General features: G+C 42.9%; 1 protein-coding gene and 1 long non-coding RNA gene across 3 annotated transcripts in view; one reads left to right on the top strand and one right to left on the bottom strand.

Moving 5' to 3' along the window:
- Positions 1–4257: 4257 nt before the first annotated feature.
- Positions 4258–17630, top strand: part of LOC113024581 (interferon alpha-inducible protein 27-like protein 1) — a 121480-nt gene continuing 108107 nt past the window's right edge. Inside the window, exons 1-4 of one of the 2 annotated variants that reach the window (XM_026171770.2) lie at positions 4258–4374; positions 4489–4512; positions 4587–4754; positions 4863–5228. In XM_026171770.2, the coding sequence (XP_026027555.2) occupies positions 4356–4374; positions 4489–4512; positions 4587–4754; positions 4863–4972 (321 nt within the window). In that variant the 5' untranslated portion in view covers positions 4258–4355 and the 3' untranslated portion in view covers positions 4973–5228. Of the gene's footprint in view, positions 4375–4488; positions 4513–4586; positions 4755–4862; positions 5229–17630 lie in introns of those variants that run through there. The other variant, XM_080293687.1, reaches the window with a different exon arrangement.
- On the bottom strand, positions 8636–10284 carry LOC145422380 (uncharacterized). Its single transcript, XR_013903664.1, has 3 exons — positions 10146–10284; positions 9784–9828; positions 8636–8764 (listed from the first exon to the last, which is right to left on the bottom strand). It is a non-coding gene; the product is annotated as an uncharacterized LOC145422380 (long non-coding RNA).

Raw genomic sequence — 17630 nt, 5'->3', positions numbered from 1 at the left:
CCATTGATCAGCAACCATTGATCAAATCCCACTGATCATTGGCCATGAGTACCATTGACAGAGAGTTGAGGAATGGCTGCAATCACAGTATTGTAAGATGGTGAAAGATGTACTCTTAGGCCCTCGTGAGAATTTGCCTTGAGGGCATCTTCTTTCTTACTTCAAAACAGGTTCTGTACTTTTAATTTGTCAAGGCAGGTTAGTTTGAGTGACCTGTTTTTTCTTTTGTTGTATGTTCTGTTTGCTTAAGAGGAAATTCCTTCTTGCATTCTGTCAGTCTGCCCCAGCACAGCTGTGGCTACAACTGTGGCTTGCCTCCACCAGTGTGTGAATGTGAGAGTGAATGAATAGTGGAATTGTAAAGCGCTTTGAGGGCCCCGAAAAGCGCTATATAAATGCAATCCATTATTATTATTATTATTATTATTATTATTATTATTATTAAGAGCAGTGGGTTGGGTGATCTCAACTATGTGTAACGTGACTGTGAAATATGAAGATTTACAGGTTGAACAAACATACACTGGCCTACAAATGTTTCCTCCTGTGACAAATGTCAATGCACTGTATGAAAATATATACTATATAAATATATGGAAATGTCGCATGATTTGAGAATGAAGTTACAAAAATGTCTGATAACCTTTGTTGCTCACTTTTACCCATCATTTTGAAATAAAATATCATTGTAGAGGATGAAGATGTTTTATCTAATCCAAAGACTGATATGATGCTTCTGTTGTCTTCACAAATTTAATGTGACAAATAAAAACACGTGCAAAGTCCAGACCTTAACTTGACTGTGGTGGAACCTTAAAAGATGTGTGAGTCATCGGGACCACGGGACAAAAACTGCATCCTGTAACTCAACCAGGGTTGCTCTCATGGTCACTAATACAGCAAGTCATTTGGTAAAGGTTAGAAAATAGGGGAAAAAAACCTTTAGTGCTTAGTGGCTGGGACTAGTTTGGGGCACCAACAAAGGGATAGTTTAGTGCAAACTATAATTTCTCCCCATCAGTTTTAACCAATCAGATAAACACAAATTCTCATATAAAACTTTGGGCCAACCAAGAACTGTACAGGGAGTGCAGAATCATTAGACAAATGAGTATTTTGTCCACATCATCCTCTTCATGCATGTTGTCTTACTCCAAGCTGTATAGGCTCGAAAGCCTACTACCAATTAAGCATATTAGGTGATGTGCATCTCTGTAATGAGAAGGGGTGTGGTCTAATGACATCAACACCCTATATCAGGTGTGCATAATTATTAGGCAACGTCCTTTCCTTTGGCAAAATGGGTCAAAAGAAGGACTTGACAGGCTCAGAAAAGTCAAAAATAGTGAGATATCTTGCAGAGGGGTGCAGCAGTCTCAAAATTGCAAAGCTTCTGAAGCGTGATCATCGAATAATCAAGCGTTTCATTCAAAATAGTCAACAGGGTCGCAAGAAGCGTGTGGAAAAACCAAGGCGCAAAATAACTGCCCATGAACTGAGAAAAGTCAAGCGTGCAGCTGCCAAGATGCCACTTGCCACCAGTTTGGCCATATTTCAGAGCTGCAACATCACTGGAGTGCCCAAAAGCACAAGGTGTGCAATACTCAGAGACATGGCCAAGGTAAGAAAGGCTGAAAGACGACCACCACTGAACAAGACACACAAGCTGAAACGTCAAGACTGGGCCAAGAAATATCTCAAGACTGGTTTTTCTAAGGTTTTATGGACTGATGAAATGAGAGTGAGTCTTGATGGGCCAGATGGATGGGCCCGTGGCTGGATTGGTAAAGGGCAGAGAGCTCCAGTCCGACTCAGACGCCAGCAAGGTGGAGGTGGAGTACTGGTTTGGGCTGGTATCATCAAAGATGAGCTTGTGGGGCCTTTCCGGGTTGAGGATGGAGTCAAGCTCAACTCCCAGTCCTACTGCCAGTTTCTGGAAGACACCTTCTTCAAGCAGTGGTACAGGAAGAAGTCTGCATCCTTCAAGAAAAACATGATTTTCATGCAGGACAATGCTCCATCACACGCGTCCAAGTACTCCACAGCGTGGCTGGCAAGAAAGGGTATAAAAGAAGAAAAACTAATGACATGGCCTCCTTGTTCACCTGATCTGAACCCCATTGAGAACCTGTGGTCCATCATCAAATGTGAGATTTACAAGGAGGGAAAACAGTACACCTCTCTGAACAGTGTCTGGGAGGCTGTGGTTGCTGCTGCACGCAATGTTGACGGTGAACAGGGCCCTGTGCTTCGTACGTCGCTTACTACATCCAAGATCAAATGAAACATCCAAGACCAAATCATCGCGCTAACTCTGAGCTCGCTATTCCGGTTCCCCGAACACACCTGTTGTTGACGATTAGTATAGCTGGATGAAGTAATGTGAGATCACTGGGTGGCCCAACAGGGGCTACGCATCGATAGTAGAAACATTGATCGGCAACCCTTTGATTGGTCGGCGAAAATGTCGAAGGAGCGCGCTCGGTATTTTTCGGCAGCAGAGCAAGAACTCTTGAGTGAGGGATTTCAGGAGTTTCAGAGTTTAATTAAAACGCAAGGGAACACTGCAAAGGCTGCAAAGCAAGGAGAGAGGGCTGGGAGAAAGTTGCTGACAAATCAAACTCGTAAGTAATTCAATAATAACAATAATAATGGATTGGATTTATATAGCGCTTTTCAAGGCACCCAAAGCGCTTTACAATGCCACTATTCATTCACTCTCACATTCACACACTGGTGGAGGCAGCTACGGTTGTAGCCACAGCTGCCCTGGGGCAGACTGACAGAAGCCAGGCTGCCATATGGCGCCATCGGCCCCTCTGGCCAACACCAGTAGGCGGTAGGGTATTATCCAATATTATATTACATTATATTATATTATAATATGTTATATTATATCCCCTTTCACATTAGAGCCACAACAGGACCCACTAGAACATGGGAACAAGTAAAAGTGAAATATAAGAATATTCTACAGAATGGTAATATTTATCACTTATATTGCTTGTCGTCTCTTGGAAAGAGACCCTGAAATAATCTGTTTGTTTGTTCATAACAGCAACCAAGAAAAGGGCAGAGCAAAAAAAAGACAGGTGGTGGTCCTGCACCCCCTCGTCAACAAGTTGGTTAAGTAAATAATACCCTCACGGGAAAATCGATATCTCTCAATGAGCACACTGTCGCGCTGAGCTAAAGGATCCTGTCTGTCCCGCAATATATGCTGAATTCTGAGGACTCTCCTTATTAATCTTGCACCTTCCGCAATGGGTGGCTCGCGTAAACGGACAGGATATGACTGCGACAGACTTCCCAAATCCACCTTCGCTTTTATAGCCGTGGTCTCTCATCTTGATTACACGAAGTAATTTACAATTACTACTCTGAAATATGAATTACATCTGTAATAATCACATACATGTAATAGAATGTTAATAGTACATTTCCCTTTTTTAGGGAATGACCTGTATGTATCTGTGTGACATCAATAACAGGATCAAGTGCTGCATTATCTTTAGTTACATTGATAATATTTATTTATGGTGAAACAGTGGTGGAATATCGCTGTTGCTTTCGTATGAATGACGCGGACATACCTGCGTGGCCGCGATCTAATCCTGTTTACATAAAGTAAACCTGCTCCCCAGCAGGTTTACGCTTACGGCTCTGTTGCTATGACAGCAAGTCCTGGATGGGCTTCGGGGAACCGAACGATCCAGGATCACGCGAAATCGTCAACAATCTCATCCAGCTAACTCACTTAGCGAGGTACGAAGAACAGGCCCCAGATCAAAACACTGACAGAATCCATGGATGGCAGGCTTTTGAGTGTCCTTGCAAAGAAAGGTGGCTATATTGGTCGCTGATTTATTTTTGTTTTGTTTTTGAATGTCAGAAATGTATATTTGTGAATGTGGAGATGTTATATTGGTTTCACTGGTAAAAATAAATAATTGAAATGGGTATATATTTGTTTTTTGTTAAGTTGCCTAATAATTATGCACAGTAATAGTCACCTGCACACACATATCCCCCTAAAATAGCTAAAACTAAAAACAAACTACAAACTACTTCCAAAAACATTCAGCTTTGATATTAATGAGTTTTTTGGGTTCATTGAGAACATGGTTGTTGTTCAATAATAAAATTATTCCTCAGAAATACAACTTGCCTAATAATTCTGCACTCCCTGTACATGCCTGTGTTATTTTTTTAAGGTACATCCCTGTGCTCCTCCTCCTCTGTTCATATTTGATAAATGGGAGAGGTAGTTCTTGGAAATAAAGTAAATAACATACATCAGGTTTGTTCAGTTGAGCTCTTGGTGTCATTTGAATGTTATCTTTGAAAGCACAGACATGGAATGGGAAGAAATATGTGAGTCTATTTTTTTTTATAACAGTGTTATCCCATTATACAGTGGATATGAATTATTATTATTATTATTATTGTAAAGAATTTATTTGACATCTTTTTGTATTTCGTTAACAGGCAAGGCGGTCCTTGTGTCTGCAGGTACGCCATGACATTAACCACAGCATAATTTTGAAATGAAAATCTTTAATATATGTTTTTTGGGGGTTTTTTAGGAGCTGGTGGAACTGTGATTCTGACTCCAGCCATTCTGGCTTCACTGGGGTTCACTTCAGCTGGAATAGCAGCAGGCTCCATCGCTGCCAAACTGATGTCATATTTAGCAATCGCTAGTGGAGGTGGAGTTGTAGCAGGAGGTCTCGTAGCAACCTTGCAGTCCTGGGGTAAACTGAATAATTTACTATATATTATCTCTCTCTCTCTCTCTAAAAGCTTTGCTCATGTTGAATAAGCTAATAGAGCTAATAGTGTCTAACATGATTTCACTGTAGGTGCAGCAGGTATGTCATGGGCTGCCACTGCATTATTTGGCGGTGTTGGTGGAGCAGCGGCTTGGGTGCTCTCAACTGTGTGTAACGTGACTGTGGTTTATGAAGATTAACACGTAAAAAAACACAAACTGACCTACAAATGTTTTCTCCTGTGACAAATTTTAATCGCCTGGATGAAACGTTATTCTTATGTGTGAATGTCAAACACTGAGATTAAAGCATATTTTGAGAATTAAGTTACAAAAATGGTTCATAAAAATTTCATTCAGATTTTATCCATCATTAAAAACAAAAACAAAAAACAACTGATATGGTGCCTTTATTCTCTTCATTAATTCAATGTGAAAATTAAAAGTCATGCAAAAATAAGTGTTTCCTTGCTTTTATTGTAAACAACTTAATGTAAAGCACAGTAACAATACCATATGTTTCTATAGTCCATAAATCTATCACTCTTACAGAGCCACAACTCTGACGGGAGACTATGTAGGACAGGGGTGTCAAACTCCAGTCCTTGAGGGCCGGTGTCCTGAAACTTTTCCATGTGTCCCTGATGCAACACACCTGAATATAACTGACTGTATGCTCAAGTAAATTTGACTAAAATTGACTTACTGTTTCCCCAACCTCTGAGAGTATCATAGGTGTTGGCTGGACGTAGTGAAAATCTATCAGCATTTTGGAAACTGTTACACAAGACAGCTGAAAGAAAATGCCACAAACAAATCAACAAAACAGATGTTCAGTAATCTTTCATTGTTATCTTGGTCTCCTGGTGATGATGATAATCTGTGAGGTGACATTAAAATGGCCAGTCTTCATTTTAACTGTAAACTGAAAGAGAGAGAAAAACTAAAGAGATGCCAGTTATGTTCAGTTCTCACTGCACCCTTAAACCTGCCTTATCAGTATTCCATCTTTAAAGCTGTTTCGTCCTTGTATTGATGGCTAATAGTACAATTAGTTGCAATAATGCTTTAATACAATATTATAACTGAGATCACCTAAAGTTTAAAACTTTGTATTGTTGTAATAATTAGTTTAAAGTAAGACAATGAGGTAATAAACATTGCAAATGTTTAAATTATTTTTATTGAAGCTAATATAATTTTCTAAAGTGTTTGCAAAAACTGGTGGGAAAAAACTTTAGCAGAATAACAAGACTTCCAGTTGTGCCTAATAAATAGATATCACTTCAGTCCTGCTGATATCATAGTGTACTGTATTATTATCATCATAAGAACGCATAGCATACATTTTCACTGCTATACAGATGACACCCAACTTTATCTATCCATGAAGCCAGATAACACACATAAACATAAAGGCCTGGATGGCCTCTAATTTTCTGCTTTTAAATTTAGCTTTAGGCAGTCCTTGCCAAAGTGGGTTAAAACCTCTTGATGCATGCTCAATCATTCAGGTAAGTAAATCCCCAAAAGTTGGTTGTGTTCATCTGGACGTAGCGTTTTGTGGGAGAAACGTTTCATCACTCATCCAAGTAACTTCTTCAGTCTCAGCTGACTGCAGGTTTCCCCAATCTTATAAACAGTACATTTGCATGATGACTGAAACTAGCACCACTGAAGGAACAATGGGCTGAGAGGTCAGTTCCTTCATCATGATTATGCAAATTCTCATGGCCATTGATCAACAACCATTGATCAAAGCCCACTGATCATTGGCCATGAATACCATTGACAGAGAGTTGGGGAATGGCTGTAATCACAGTATTGTAAGATGGTGAAAGATGTACTCTTAGGCCCTCGTAGGAATTTGCCTTTAGGGCCTTTTCTTTCTTACTTCAAAACAAGTTCTGTACTTTTAATTATTAAGGCAGGTTAGTTTGAGTGACCTGTTTTTTCTTTTGTTGTATGTTCTGTTTGCTTAAGAGGAAATTCCTTCTTGCATTAGAGCAGTGGGTTGGGTGATCTCAACTATGTGTAACGTGACTGTGAAATATGAAGATTTACACGTTGAACAAACATACACTGGCCAACAAATGTTTCCTCCAGTGACAAATCTCAATATGCTGTATGAAAATATTAGTGATGGGATTTCCGGCTCTTATTAGAGAACCGGCTCTTTTGGCTCCCAACCGGCTCTTCAGGTTGTTTTGTTGCTTTAATTAATTTATTATTAACAATAATATAAAATTATGCACAAAAGGAATTACTAACGTAAAAAAAAGTTGGTTTTATTTATATATGTTTATATATAAGTATATGCGGTGGTCCTTAGAGACAAAACACGTAGAACCTCCAAAACACATTTCTAGCGTTAACTGAACTTCCAAACAGAGCTACCTAGATCACTTAAAAAATGTATTGGAAATCATCTTAGTCAGCATTGATCTTAAACAAGGTAAAATGCATCCTATACATAAGCAAATCAGTATCAACAATACAAAAGCAGGAATTAATATTTTCAAAAGAAGATGCCACCAAGGACCAGACAGTAACCAACCTATCCAGCCTTGTGGCGGATCTACTCCTGTCGTGCGATTCATTATGTATTTCTGCAAGTAAACAACTGAATGTCAAAAGTCGAACAAGAAGAATCATCATTCTCAAAAATCATATGTCACTACAATCCAACTGTATATAGACATATGTATTTAAACACATCAGTTGATTTTATTGTTTGTCCATGTGGCTCTCAGCTAGCTTCAAAGCTGCAGCCTACAACTGTTCAGACTGCTTCCATCAGGAAGGAGGTTCTGCAGCATCCGGTCCCGTACCAGCAGACTGAGAGACAGCTTCTTCCACCAGGCCATCAGACTGCTGAACACGTCATAGACACCTCAGCTTCACTACTGGAACTTCAACATTATGCACTCCATACTGTACAGTAACGCCACTGTTTTGCACATGTCTCACTCTGTATATTTTATTTTATTTATTTTATATATTTTATTTATTGTTTACTCTATTTAATTTGTAAAATATGTGTACACACACACACACACACACACACACACACACACACACACACACACACACACACGTAGAAAAATATTTAGTATACACATCCAGAAATGCATATACTATTATATATATTGTACATATATTTATTAGTTTCAGATGTAGCCATTCTTGTATTTTGCTTGTTTACATTATTATATTTTGCACAACTCTGTTGCTTGTGAAGCTCGCACACAAGAATTTCACTCACATGTGCTGTACCAATGTACCTGCACATGTGATGTGACAATAAAAGTGATTTGATTTGATTTTGATATTCTTTAAGTCAGATGAGCAGGTCTGTCTTACCAGAGCAGTTCACCTTCCCAGCTACTGGTGAATCAACCTTCCATTCAGGTTCAGAGCAGTTGAAAAGTTGGCAGTGTTCCTGGATGTGTTGCTAAAGCAACCAAACAAACTGTCTCGCTCTCAGTGATGCTATATGGCCACAGTCCAGAAGAATGTGTAGCCAGTGGCATCACAAGCATAACCATTGGTCTCGTTCTTTATGTGAGCGGTTGTGTTCTTAAACTGCCACCAGTAGTTGTTGAAAACCCATGGGTGTGGTTTGCTCTGTTCCAGTGCGCTCCCTGTCATCCCACTCAGGGTCCACAGGCTCAAGAAGATGCACAGCACATTCCCAGCCATTCTGATGAGTACCTGTGGCTCAGTTGGTTTCTTCACCGGATTGAGACGAGGGGCCCTGGAGGCTTTCCCCCCCCTTTGTTCCCGGTCTTCCTGCCACTTACTCCGAGCTGGCCTGGATGTGTGTCACCTTCTTGCAGTGCGCTTGATGTATCCAAGTGTTCCTTCCAGCAATCCTCACTGCTGTGGTCGTTGTCAGCAGCACCCGATAGGGACCTTTCCATCATGGACTGGACCAGCACTTCCTCTCCATGGCCTTATCAACATCCAATCTCCAGACTTCAGACTCTGCTCCTGCAGAGAAACAGAATCATCTGGCAGATCATTTGTTCTCATGATTTCTTTACTTTTAAACATTTTCAAGCATCTAATCTGCTAATATGCTCTTTCTTCTGCTTTTCTATCATCACTACAGAAGACTAGAACTCTAAATGCTCTAACATGTATAATCTCAAAGAGTCAGACCATTCTCTGCTGGAGTAATCCTCATGTACTTATTCTATACAGTCTAACCATGTCCTGCCTGTCTTCCTAAATCTTAACTTTACTGTTCCATTAGTTCTCTCTGCCTGCAAAAAGTTTTTTTTTAAAAGAGTATTTAATAATCCTAGAGTGAGTATAAACTACTGCTCATCTCCCTCCTGTTTAAGACATGGTATAGCCCATGGCTCAAAACAGCAGCAGTCTTATACAAATTATTAGGCAGTACTGGTTTATCCCACAGATAATAAACACCATCCTATAAGCTCGCTCCCTCTGTAAGTCACAACTGTTTTCCTGCTGTAGGTGAGTGGGCCTGCATGTCTGCTGATGTTGTATTGATAAAAGGTTAACACCATGTTTAACTACAGCTGCCTCTTTTGCGATCTTATCTGCAAAAACTTTCCCTAATGCAACTGGATCTTTCCCTCACATGTGTGCTGCACATTTACAAACGGCAATTCTACTGGGTAATAACACTGCCTCCAGCAGATTTTGCAAGAGTTTGGTGTGTTCTGCAGGTTTCCCTGTAGAGGTTGTCACACCTCGTCTCACTCACTGCACTACAAAGAAATGTACAGTAGCAAATACATACTGCCTATCAGTGTATATTGTCTCTCTACAGCTTTACACGCTTCCGTTAAAGCTAGCATCTCTGCTGCTCAAGCAAATATGAAACATGCTAGTTGTCCTACATAGATAACTCTCTCTCACTGTCTGCTACAGTAAAACCTGTTCTAGTCTGTCCCTCTGCTATTGTAAACTCAAACCATCAACAAACCAAACCTTTCCCTCAATGAGTGGCACATTTAGTAAGTCATCCCTCAGCTTACACTTCTTCTCCTCGCGCTCTCTACTCTCATGAGAAGTGCCCTCCTCTGTTGGCAAAAAGGGTTGGACAGATTCAGAATTGTGCACCACTTTATGGTAATATGTGTGGTTGTGAGAGTAACATTAACATTAAAGACAAGTGTCTTGTAGGTGACAGAAATGTAAGTTTAGTAAACATCTACCTCGTGTGGAACTAACAATTTCAAAGGTGAAATAAACTATTGAAACATTGTACAGCTTAAGCTGCTGCACATACTGATCTCACGCATGGAGGTAAAGCACGAGCAACTACAGCTAATCTTTTAGGATAGTAAGTTACTGGCTTCACTTGTGGAAAAAGTGCTGTTAGTTATTTTACAGTCACCTGGCATTTGTGCTGTTCACAGAACCACAAGTCCATCGCTGGACCTCCTCTGCGCTGTCACTTTTTGGAGCTTGGCACGCTCCCTCAGGTTCCATTTTCCAATGCTGCTGAAGATTTAAGGCAGAGCACGTCGTACCCCGTAGTTGTCTTCCTTAACGTCAACATCGAAACTCTTTCATCTTATTTAAGATTTTGCTGTGCAAAGTCTCCTCGTGACGATCCTTTGGAAGCCCAGTAGCACAGCTCTCTGTGCTGAAGGTGATCTCTGATCCTCCTGAAGACTCTCTCCAGGCCTCAGCTTCCATCTTGTGGACGATCCTCTGAGTCACTCCTTCTCGTCATGGCACCTCACGACATCTACAAATCAAAAAGACGACACTCCTCTCGCCACACGGCTTTCGCCCTGTGTCAACTCCCCAATGAGACATGTACAAGAATGTTGCACAGTCTCCCTAAAACAATCTCCAGGGTTGGCCCCTTGGAGCAGCTTCACTCCAAGCTGTAACCCTGTGTAAAAACATTAGTCAGCAATTAAATGTTTAGCTTGTTTAGCTCCCAGCTCCTGTATCCTAGAAGAGAAAGTCTTAAAGTTAAAACAACTTCACATTTGCAACTAACTATAGATCATAAGAGTAATAAAGTATTCAGCGTCACAGAGACAAGTATCATTGCAGGTTTATTCTAAACTCATTAAACTCCTACTTTTTCCCATAATTTGTTCCAAATTATTTAACATCTCAGTGTTATTCCACATTGTAATCAGTGACTTTCCTTAAGTTTGTCACTCACCATAAGCCCAACAGTGTGGTCAGATAATGAGCTCCATGTAACTATTCTGTAACCACTGCACATCTGTTCAATCGTCACTTGTCTGTCTGTGCTGAATCCTTTACAAGCACTCTTAAAGAAAAACAAACATTAGCCAAACACACGGTTCGTCCTGGTGTTCAGGTGTCGGCCATCCAGATTCCAGAGGAGCTGTGAAAAGTCATAAAGTTAACACTCGCTGTGGAAAAGTAACAATGGTCTCATCACAGTATGTCTCACACTGTATTAATTTCTCCCCTGTAACATTCACATTTTCTCCAACATTTTAACACAGTGTAATTTCATCATCAACATATAGCCTGTAACTACAGTTTTCTTCATACAAAATCTCAGTAATCCTGTGGTAGAAAAACATTAAGTTGTGTCCTGCTGTAAATCACATGATCAAATCACATGAATAACCATCTGCTGTAAAAAGAAATGTAAATGTTAGCGCTGCGCAGGTGTATACACTCTTTCTCACAGTAATCTCTGTGAGCAACACAAGGTAGTGAATGGTACCTGATAAATTCACAGACACAGAAAAATTTAAACTAAAAGGTTAAATTTTCAGAGTTCACATAGTCATGTGACCCAAGTTTCCTCCTGTGGTCTCCTTCTGCTCCTGCAACAGAGACACACACAGAGATACATCCACACCTTTGTTAGGTGGGGGTTAACTTCACACAATGGTGTTAAGTCAGTCAGTCAGTTCCCCATTTATTTTAAAATTCTTACTCATTCACTCAGTGATTCCTTCTTTTGCTAATTGTGGAAATTATCGTCGCATTCGTTTCCACGCTCAGCAAAACGACGTCATTTCAAAAAGAAAAATAATTTAGACTGGATTTCCTCGTTGAATCCTTTTGGACAGGAACTTGTTTCCTAATTGTCCCAAATAAGTGGCTTTCTCCTGAGCCCATTTTAATTTTGGAGAAGCTCATTTTGCAACAGTTTTCTTGACGACGCTTCGGTTCTAATCGTGCAGATCTGCTCAAACATGGATCATCAAACAAAACTTTCAGTGCACCATGAAAGTAACAAAATAAAAAGGAAAGAAAGAAAATAAAGGAAAACAAAGGAAAGAAAGGCCTTGTTTTAGTCATGACACGTGTTCTTCATGCCAGGGGGATAAATCGTAACAACCCAATTGGCAGGCTCAACTTAATAACAAAAGACAAATAAACAGCCAGTTTAATCTCAAACATTCATCCAATCACACACAACATACAGCATAACCCTGCTGTCTCAGCACATAGTAAGTTTCTTCTCATGTAACTAAATGTGTGCCATGTTAAAACTTCTTCACACACCAGAAACTCACAATCAGCTCACTCAGCTCACTCATTTAAAACCTCTCATCAGCATTCTGTTTTCTCCTCTATGATGCAACCATCTGTCCTCCTATAATATTCAGTCCACTAGTCTATGTATCACTTTCATCTTACTAGTGACTTGGACAAGATGACAAACAGAATCTCATGCTTAAGCTGCTGTCTGGTCTTCATGAGTATCATTTATGTGTATGTGCATGTAAGGGTTAGTATGGTTAATGCATTTTCTGTATGTTTTTGTGTTCCTCTCTCATCACACTTTCATTATTCTCATCACTGCTTAAAACAACACACATCTCTCTCTGTTTTTTTTTTTTTACTGTACTTTTCTGACAGAAAGTAGCATTACAGCTGTTTCAGACTTAGAAACACCAAACACTCTTCGTGCTATCATTCATCCACACAACTATTTTATTTCTTTTTGTCCACTGGGCAGGTGATCTGCAGAATCACGTCTGCCCCAGCTGGATACCTTTTCTCACACACAATGACGTCAAACATGCTCACCTCACAGAATGGATCAGGAGAAAAACTTTCTTCATCTTCACACTCTGGGACAGAAACACCATATGTTTTTTTTTATGTTGTGTCAGGGATGGATATGTGGTTGCAACGTCTGTGTTCACTAACTTTACTTTCTGTTTCCTGCCCTGCCTAGTCTGTCTTGGACTCAATGCTGCTCCTAATGCCTCTCCATACTCAGCCTTTAATTTCTCCTCCACCTCTGCCTCTGCTCTCTCACGCTCTTCTCTGGCTCTTCTTTCTGCTAACATTCTTGCTCTTTCTAATGCTTTTCTACAGTTCTAAAATAGTTGCAGTGGATTGAGCTGTGGTTTCATCCTCAGGTTTCACAACTACTGCTTGCAATATTGTTCTTTTAACATTCTGTGCTTCTCTTCTCTTTTGAGCCTGCTCCAGCCACAACTTAGCAACTGCTAACTGCAATTCCTTCCTCTGCTTCGCTTTCCCTGTTTTACCTGCTACACTTACAGCTATTCTTTCTTCAAGCATTTTACACTTAACTTCCACTAATGTGGAATCCATATTTTTCACGCCAACAACCTACATACTGCGTGCTGCCCGGTAAAAATTTCTCCATAAATTTTACATCCCCTTCTAAGGCAGACTTACACATTTTATTCCCCATTGTGACAATTCTTTTAAGTTTACGGCAGGTAACACCTTACTCCAAAACCCAGGCTACGTGTACACAACAGGTCACAGAATTACGTTAACACCGCTTTAGGTTTCCTTCTGTGTTGCTGCGTTCACTTTACTGGCACTCACACACGCATATGCTCATTCACACACTTTTTAAGGCCTATAATCTTAAACTCTCTATACCTTTAACGGCGGAGAAAAATACACTAAAGTAAAAATAAGATAAAATAAAAATCAAAGCTTGCGTCAGAACGCACAGCTAGCGTGCTCTTGGACCTGCGACCTATCCGCACAGTCACAGAGCCGCTTCCTCTAGGTTCGCGTGGACCCGCGCAACCAACGCACTCCCGTGCTCGCGTGAAACCGCGCAGCTACGGAGCCGTTTCTTTTGTTTAATAGCTTGCGTCCTGCCCGCACAACTAATGGACCTGCGTCCTAAACGCACAGTCTAACGCACTCCCGTGCTCGCGTGAAACCGCGCAGCTATGGAGCCGTTTCTTTAGTAGCCTGCGACCTTCCCGCACGGCTGGCGCACTCCCGTACCTGCGAGAAACCGCACGGTCACGTAGCCGCTCTCTATTGTTTTAGGTTCGCGTGAAACCGCGCAACCAGCACTCCCCTGGACTCGCGTGTACCCGCGCAGTCTCAGTGACGCATAAGGCCTTTTCTACTCACTGTTTGTTTACGTTCATGGGAAGAGTCTCTAGATCCCGTCAATCGTCATCCATCCCGAGGGGAGGTCAGGCGCAAACTTCCCGGCCTGGTAACAAAGCAAAGTGAAACACCAGGGCTTTACGTCAATCATCCCAGACGTTGCGGTGGCGTCCTCTCCCTCTCCTCGGTGGATGCAATGTGTTAGGCTCCGGCTCCGAAGGACCAAAAGATGTTGGGTCTAAAGTCAGACCCCGCTGATCCCAGAACTCATTCCCGTGAAAGAAAAACAAGGCAACAGCGATCGATCGTTTTACTTGCAAGGGAGGCCTTGTCGGTATCTCAGCTCCTCACAAATGACCTCCACGACGGCCCCCTCTCGCTCCCTTTTATTGACAACGTTCACACAATAAACAATAGTTTACAACACATACCTACCCCCGTAACCCCCCTTGGTTACAAAGACAAGGCACTGTGTGTGTGTGTGTGTGTGTGTGTGATCCTGCTGCATATAACATAAAAGCACAGTAGGAACATCCTTGGTCATAAAGAGGGTAGTCTCCCCCACACCCTAGATGGTTCACCCTAGATAACACAGTGAAGCCATACAAAGGGGAGGAAGTTTGCCAACATCAAACAAGGGTGTTCCTGTGATAAAAACACTACCACCCCCCCTCCCAGAATCTTAAGGATTTGGGGAGGGGAGGACAGAAAGAATTCTTTAATACTATGTACAAATGGTAAACATAAAAATGACAAACATTTAACATTTCAACTTAACAGTCACATTAGAAAGGTATAGTTGTGGTGGAGCACTAGAGGGCTCCACTCACACCCAGTGTTAAGGAAGTGTGTTCCTGTGTTTTGTGGCGCGATATGCGCAGTTGATGTTGGAGAGGAATAAAGGAGTGAGAACTGAGAGCTCTGTGTCGTTGATGCTTACCTCCACATTGGTGACCCCTGACTCGAGCATGCAACGGGCTGCAGATAACGCAGACTCTGCTATGGATGCAGCTACGTTCACTGTGGTGCTGAAACTGCCGGACTTTTGGCTCCATGACCCCCCGTCATGGTTCGTACACGTGGAGGCTCAGTTCGCCCTTCGCGGCATCTCGGCTGACGACACGAAGTATCACCATGTGGTGGCCTCGCTTGACCAGGAATATAAATAAAAAAATAAAAAAATAAAATAAAATACGCCGCCCTTAAAGAGCTGCTTCTTCGGCGCTATGCCCTCTCCGACGCTGAACAAGCCGAAAAGCTCCTCAACCTGTCAGGCTTGGGTGGCGGTACCGCGCTCGAGCTCATGGAGAACATGCTATCGTTGCTCGGGGCGGATGACGGGGGATTCCTCTTCGCGCACCTCTTCATCTGCCAACTACCGGCCACCGTGAGAGCTGTCCTCGCAAACTCCCCGCTTCTGCCTGCAAAGGATTATCGCTCCCTGGCTGAAGAAGCGGATCGCATTCTCCTGGCTGGCCGCACTTTCGACGTTCACGCCCTGGCTACGGACTCGCCAGCGGCACCTTCCACGCCTCCACCTGCCTCCTCCGGAGCATCTGCCCCCTTGCTGACGGCAGGGATTGCTACATGTTGGCACCGCGGAAAGAGCATCTGTTTCTACCATAAGCGATTTGGCGACAGAGCGTGTTGCTGCCTGCTGCCTGCTGCCTTGCGCTTTCACGGCCCAGGGAAACGGACCCGCCAGCGCGCCGTAGCAGCCGCGACCGCTGGCAATACAGAAAGGCTGCTCTTCATAGAGGACTCGCGCTCCGGGAGACGTTTTCTCGTGGACTCCGGCTCCCAGAAGACCCTCCTTCCCCTACCGCTGCCGACGGACAAGCAGCGAACTGTGGGCCGCAGCTCATTGCAGCTAATGGCTCTCCCATCAAAACGTTTGGGGAAAGGTTGGTGACTGTTTGTTTTCATGGCCGGGATTTCCAGTGGAACTTTGTTGTTGCCGCTAGCTCTGTACCTATTTTAGGTGCTGATTTCCTGTGTGCTCATGGACTGCTTGTCGATGTCGCTAACAGACGTTTAATTGATGCTCTCTCGTTTTCTTTGCTACCCTGTTTTACTCGGGCCGCCGAGCCCCTGATTCGGGCTAATGTAGTGACCTCCGGGGATGCTTTTCAGCGTTTGCTTTTAGACTTTCCATCGCTGTCTGTCCCAAATTTCTCTAGCACGGTAACGAAGCATGGGGTTGAGCATTATATTCCCACGGTCGGGCCCCCGGTGTTCGCGCGCGCACGCCGCCTTGACCCCGCGAAACTGTCCGTCACTCGGGAAGCGTTTGCAGCCATGGAGCGCCTTGGCATTGTACAGCGTTTGAACAGTGCATGGGCCTCTCCGCTTCACATGGTGCCCAAATCGGACGGTCGGTGGCGGCCGTGCGGAGATTTCCGCCATTTAAATAATGCCACGGAGAATGACCGTTACCCCATCCCCCACATTCAGGATTTTTCTGCCAATCTCGCCGGAACGTCGATTTTTTCTAAAATTGACTTGGTGCGGGGGTATCACTAGGTTCCCGTGCGTGCCGAAGACGTTCCTAAAACCGCTGTCATTACTAGGGATGGGTATTGATAAGATTTTAACGATTCCGATTCCATTTTCGATTCTGTTTAACGATTCGATTCTTTATCGATTCTCTTATCGATTCTTTTTAAAAAAGGAGAACACTAAGGTCGATTAGCTTAGAACTTTGTTTTATATCTTCTCTTTGAACAAGATAGAAATTTAGGAGTAACATGGCCTTACAAACCCAACAGTGAGATCTTAAGAGATCCAGCCTACGGCTCTTCAATGGGGTGTCACAGGGTCCCCAGGAAAAAAAATGTAAATGTAAAATAATAAAATTGTCAGGGTCCTGGGACTGGGCGACCCAGGATCCCTGGGCAGTCATGGACCTGTGTATTATTATGTATTTTTGGTGTCGTTTCCCCTTCTCTGTGCGTGTACATATGTGTTTCTCTGTGCTGTGTTAGTCTGTGTCCCACTCATATGTTTAGGTGAGGTATGGGTGTGTATGTCTGCGGGTGTGCCTGGAGGATGGAGCTCGGCCACCTGCAGGCCTGAGGGGTGTGGCCCTGCGGAGGGACTGGCCACACCCGAAGCCACACACCTGCCGCTGATCGGGGGAGCTACTTAGGAGAGTCTTGGAGCTCCCACCGACGCGGGATCATTGCATGAGATTCCACGTTAGTCACCCCGTCTAGGTTTTGTCTTAAAGTGTATGCCTGCCATTCCTAAGTGTCCTGACAGCTGCCGCTATTGTTTCCCACAGGTGGAGCGTGGAAGGCTTGGGAGAGCAGCGAGCACCGGGGGGTGCTGACACGGGAGCAGAGAGCACGAGGGAGACACGACATGGGAGTCTGGGGAATACACTGGGGTTTATTGTTACTTTCCATCACTGTAAATAAACGCACTGTTTATACACAGAGTACCGCGCCTGGGTCCTCCTTTTCCCCACATCCCCACGGTCTGCCAGCCAGACCGTGACAAAAATAAATATTCTCCTGTAGCAATAACA

The sequence above is a fragment of the Astatotilapia calliptera genome, chromosome 19, assembly GCF_964374335.1.
Source record: "Astatotilapia calliptera chromosome 19, fAstCal68.1, whole genome shotgun sequence".
NCBI lineage: Eukaryota > Metazoa > Chordata > Actinopteri > Cichliformes > Cichlidae > Astatotilapia > Astatotilapia calliptera.
This window is presented reverse-complemented; position numbering and strand designations above follow the sequence as displayed.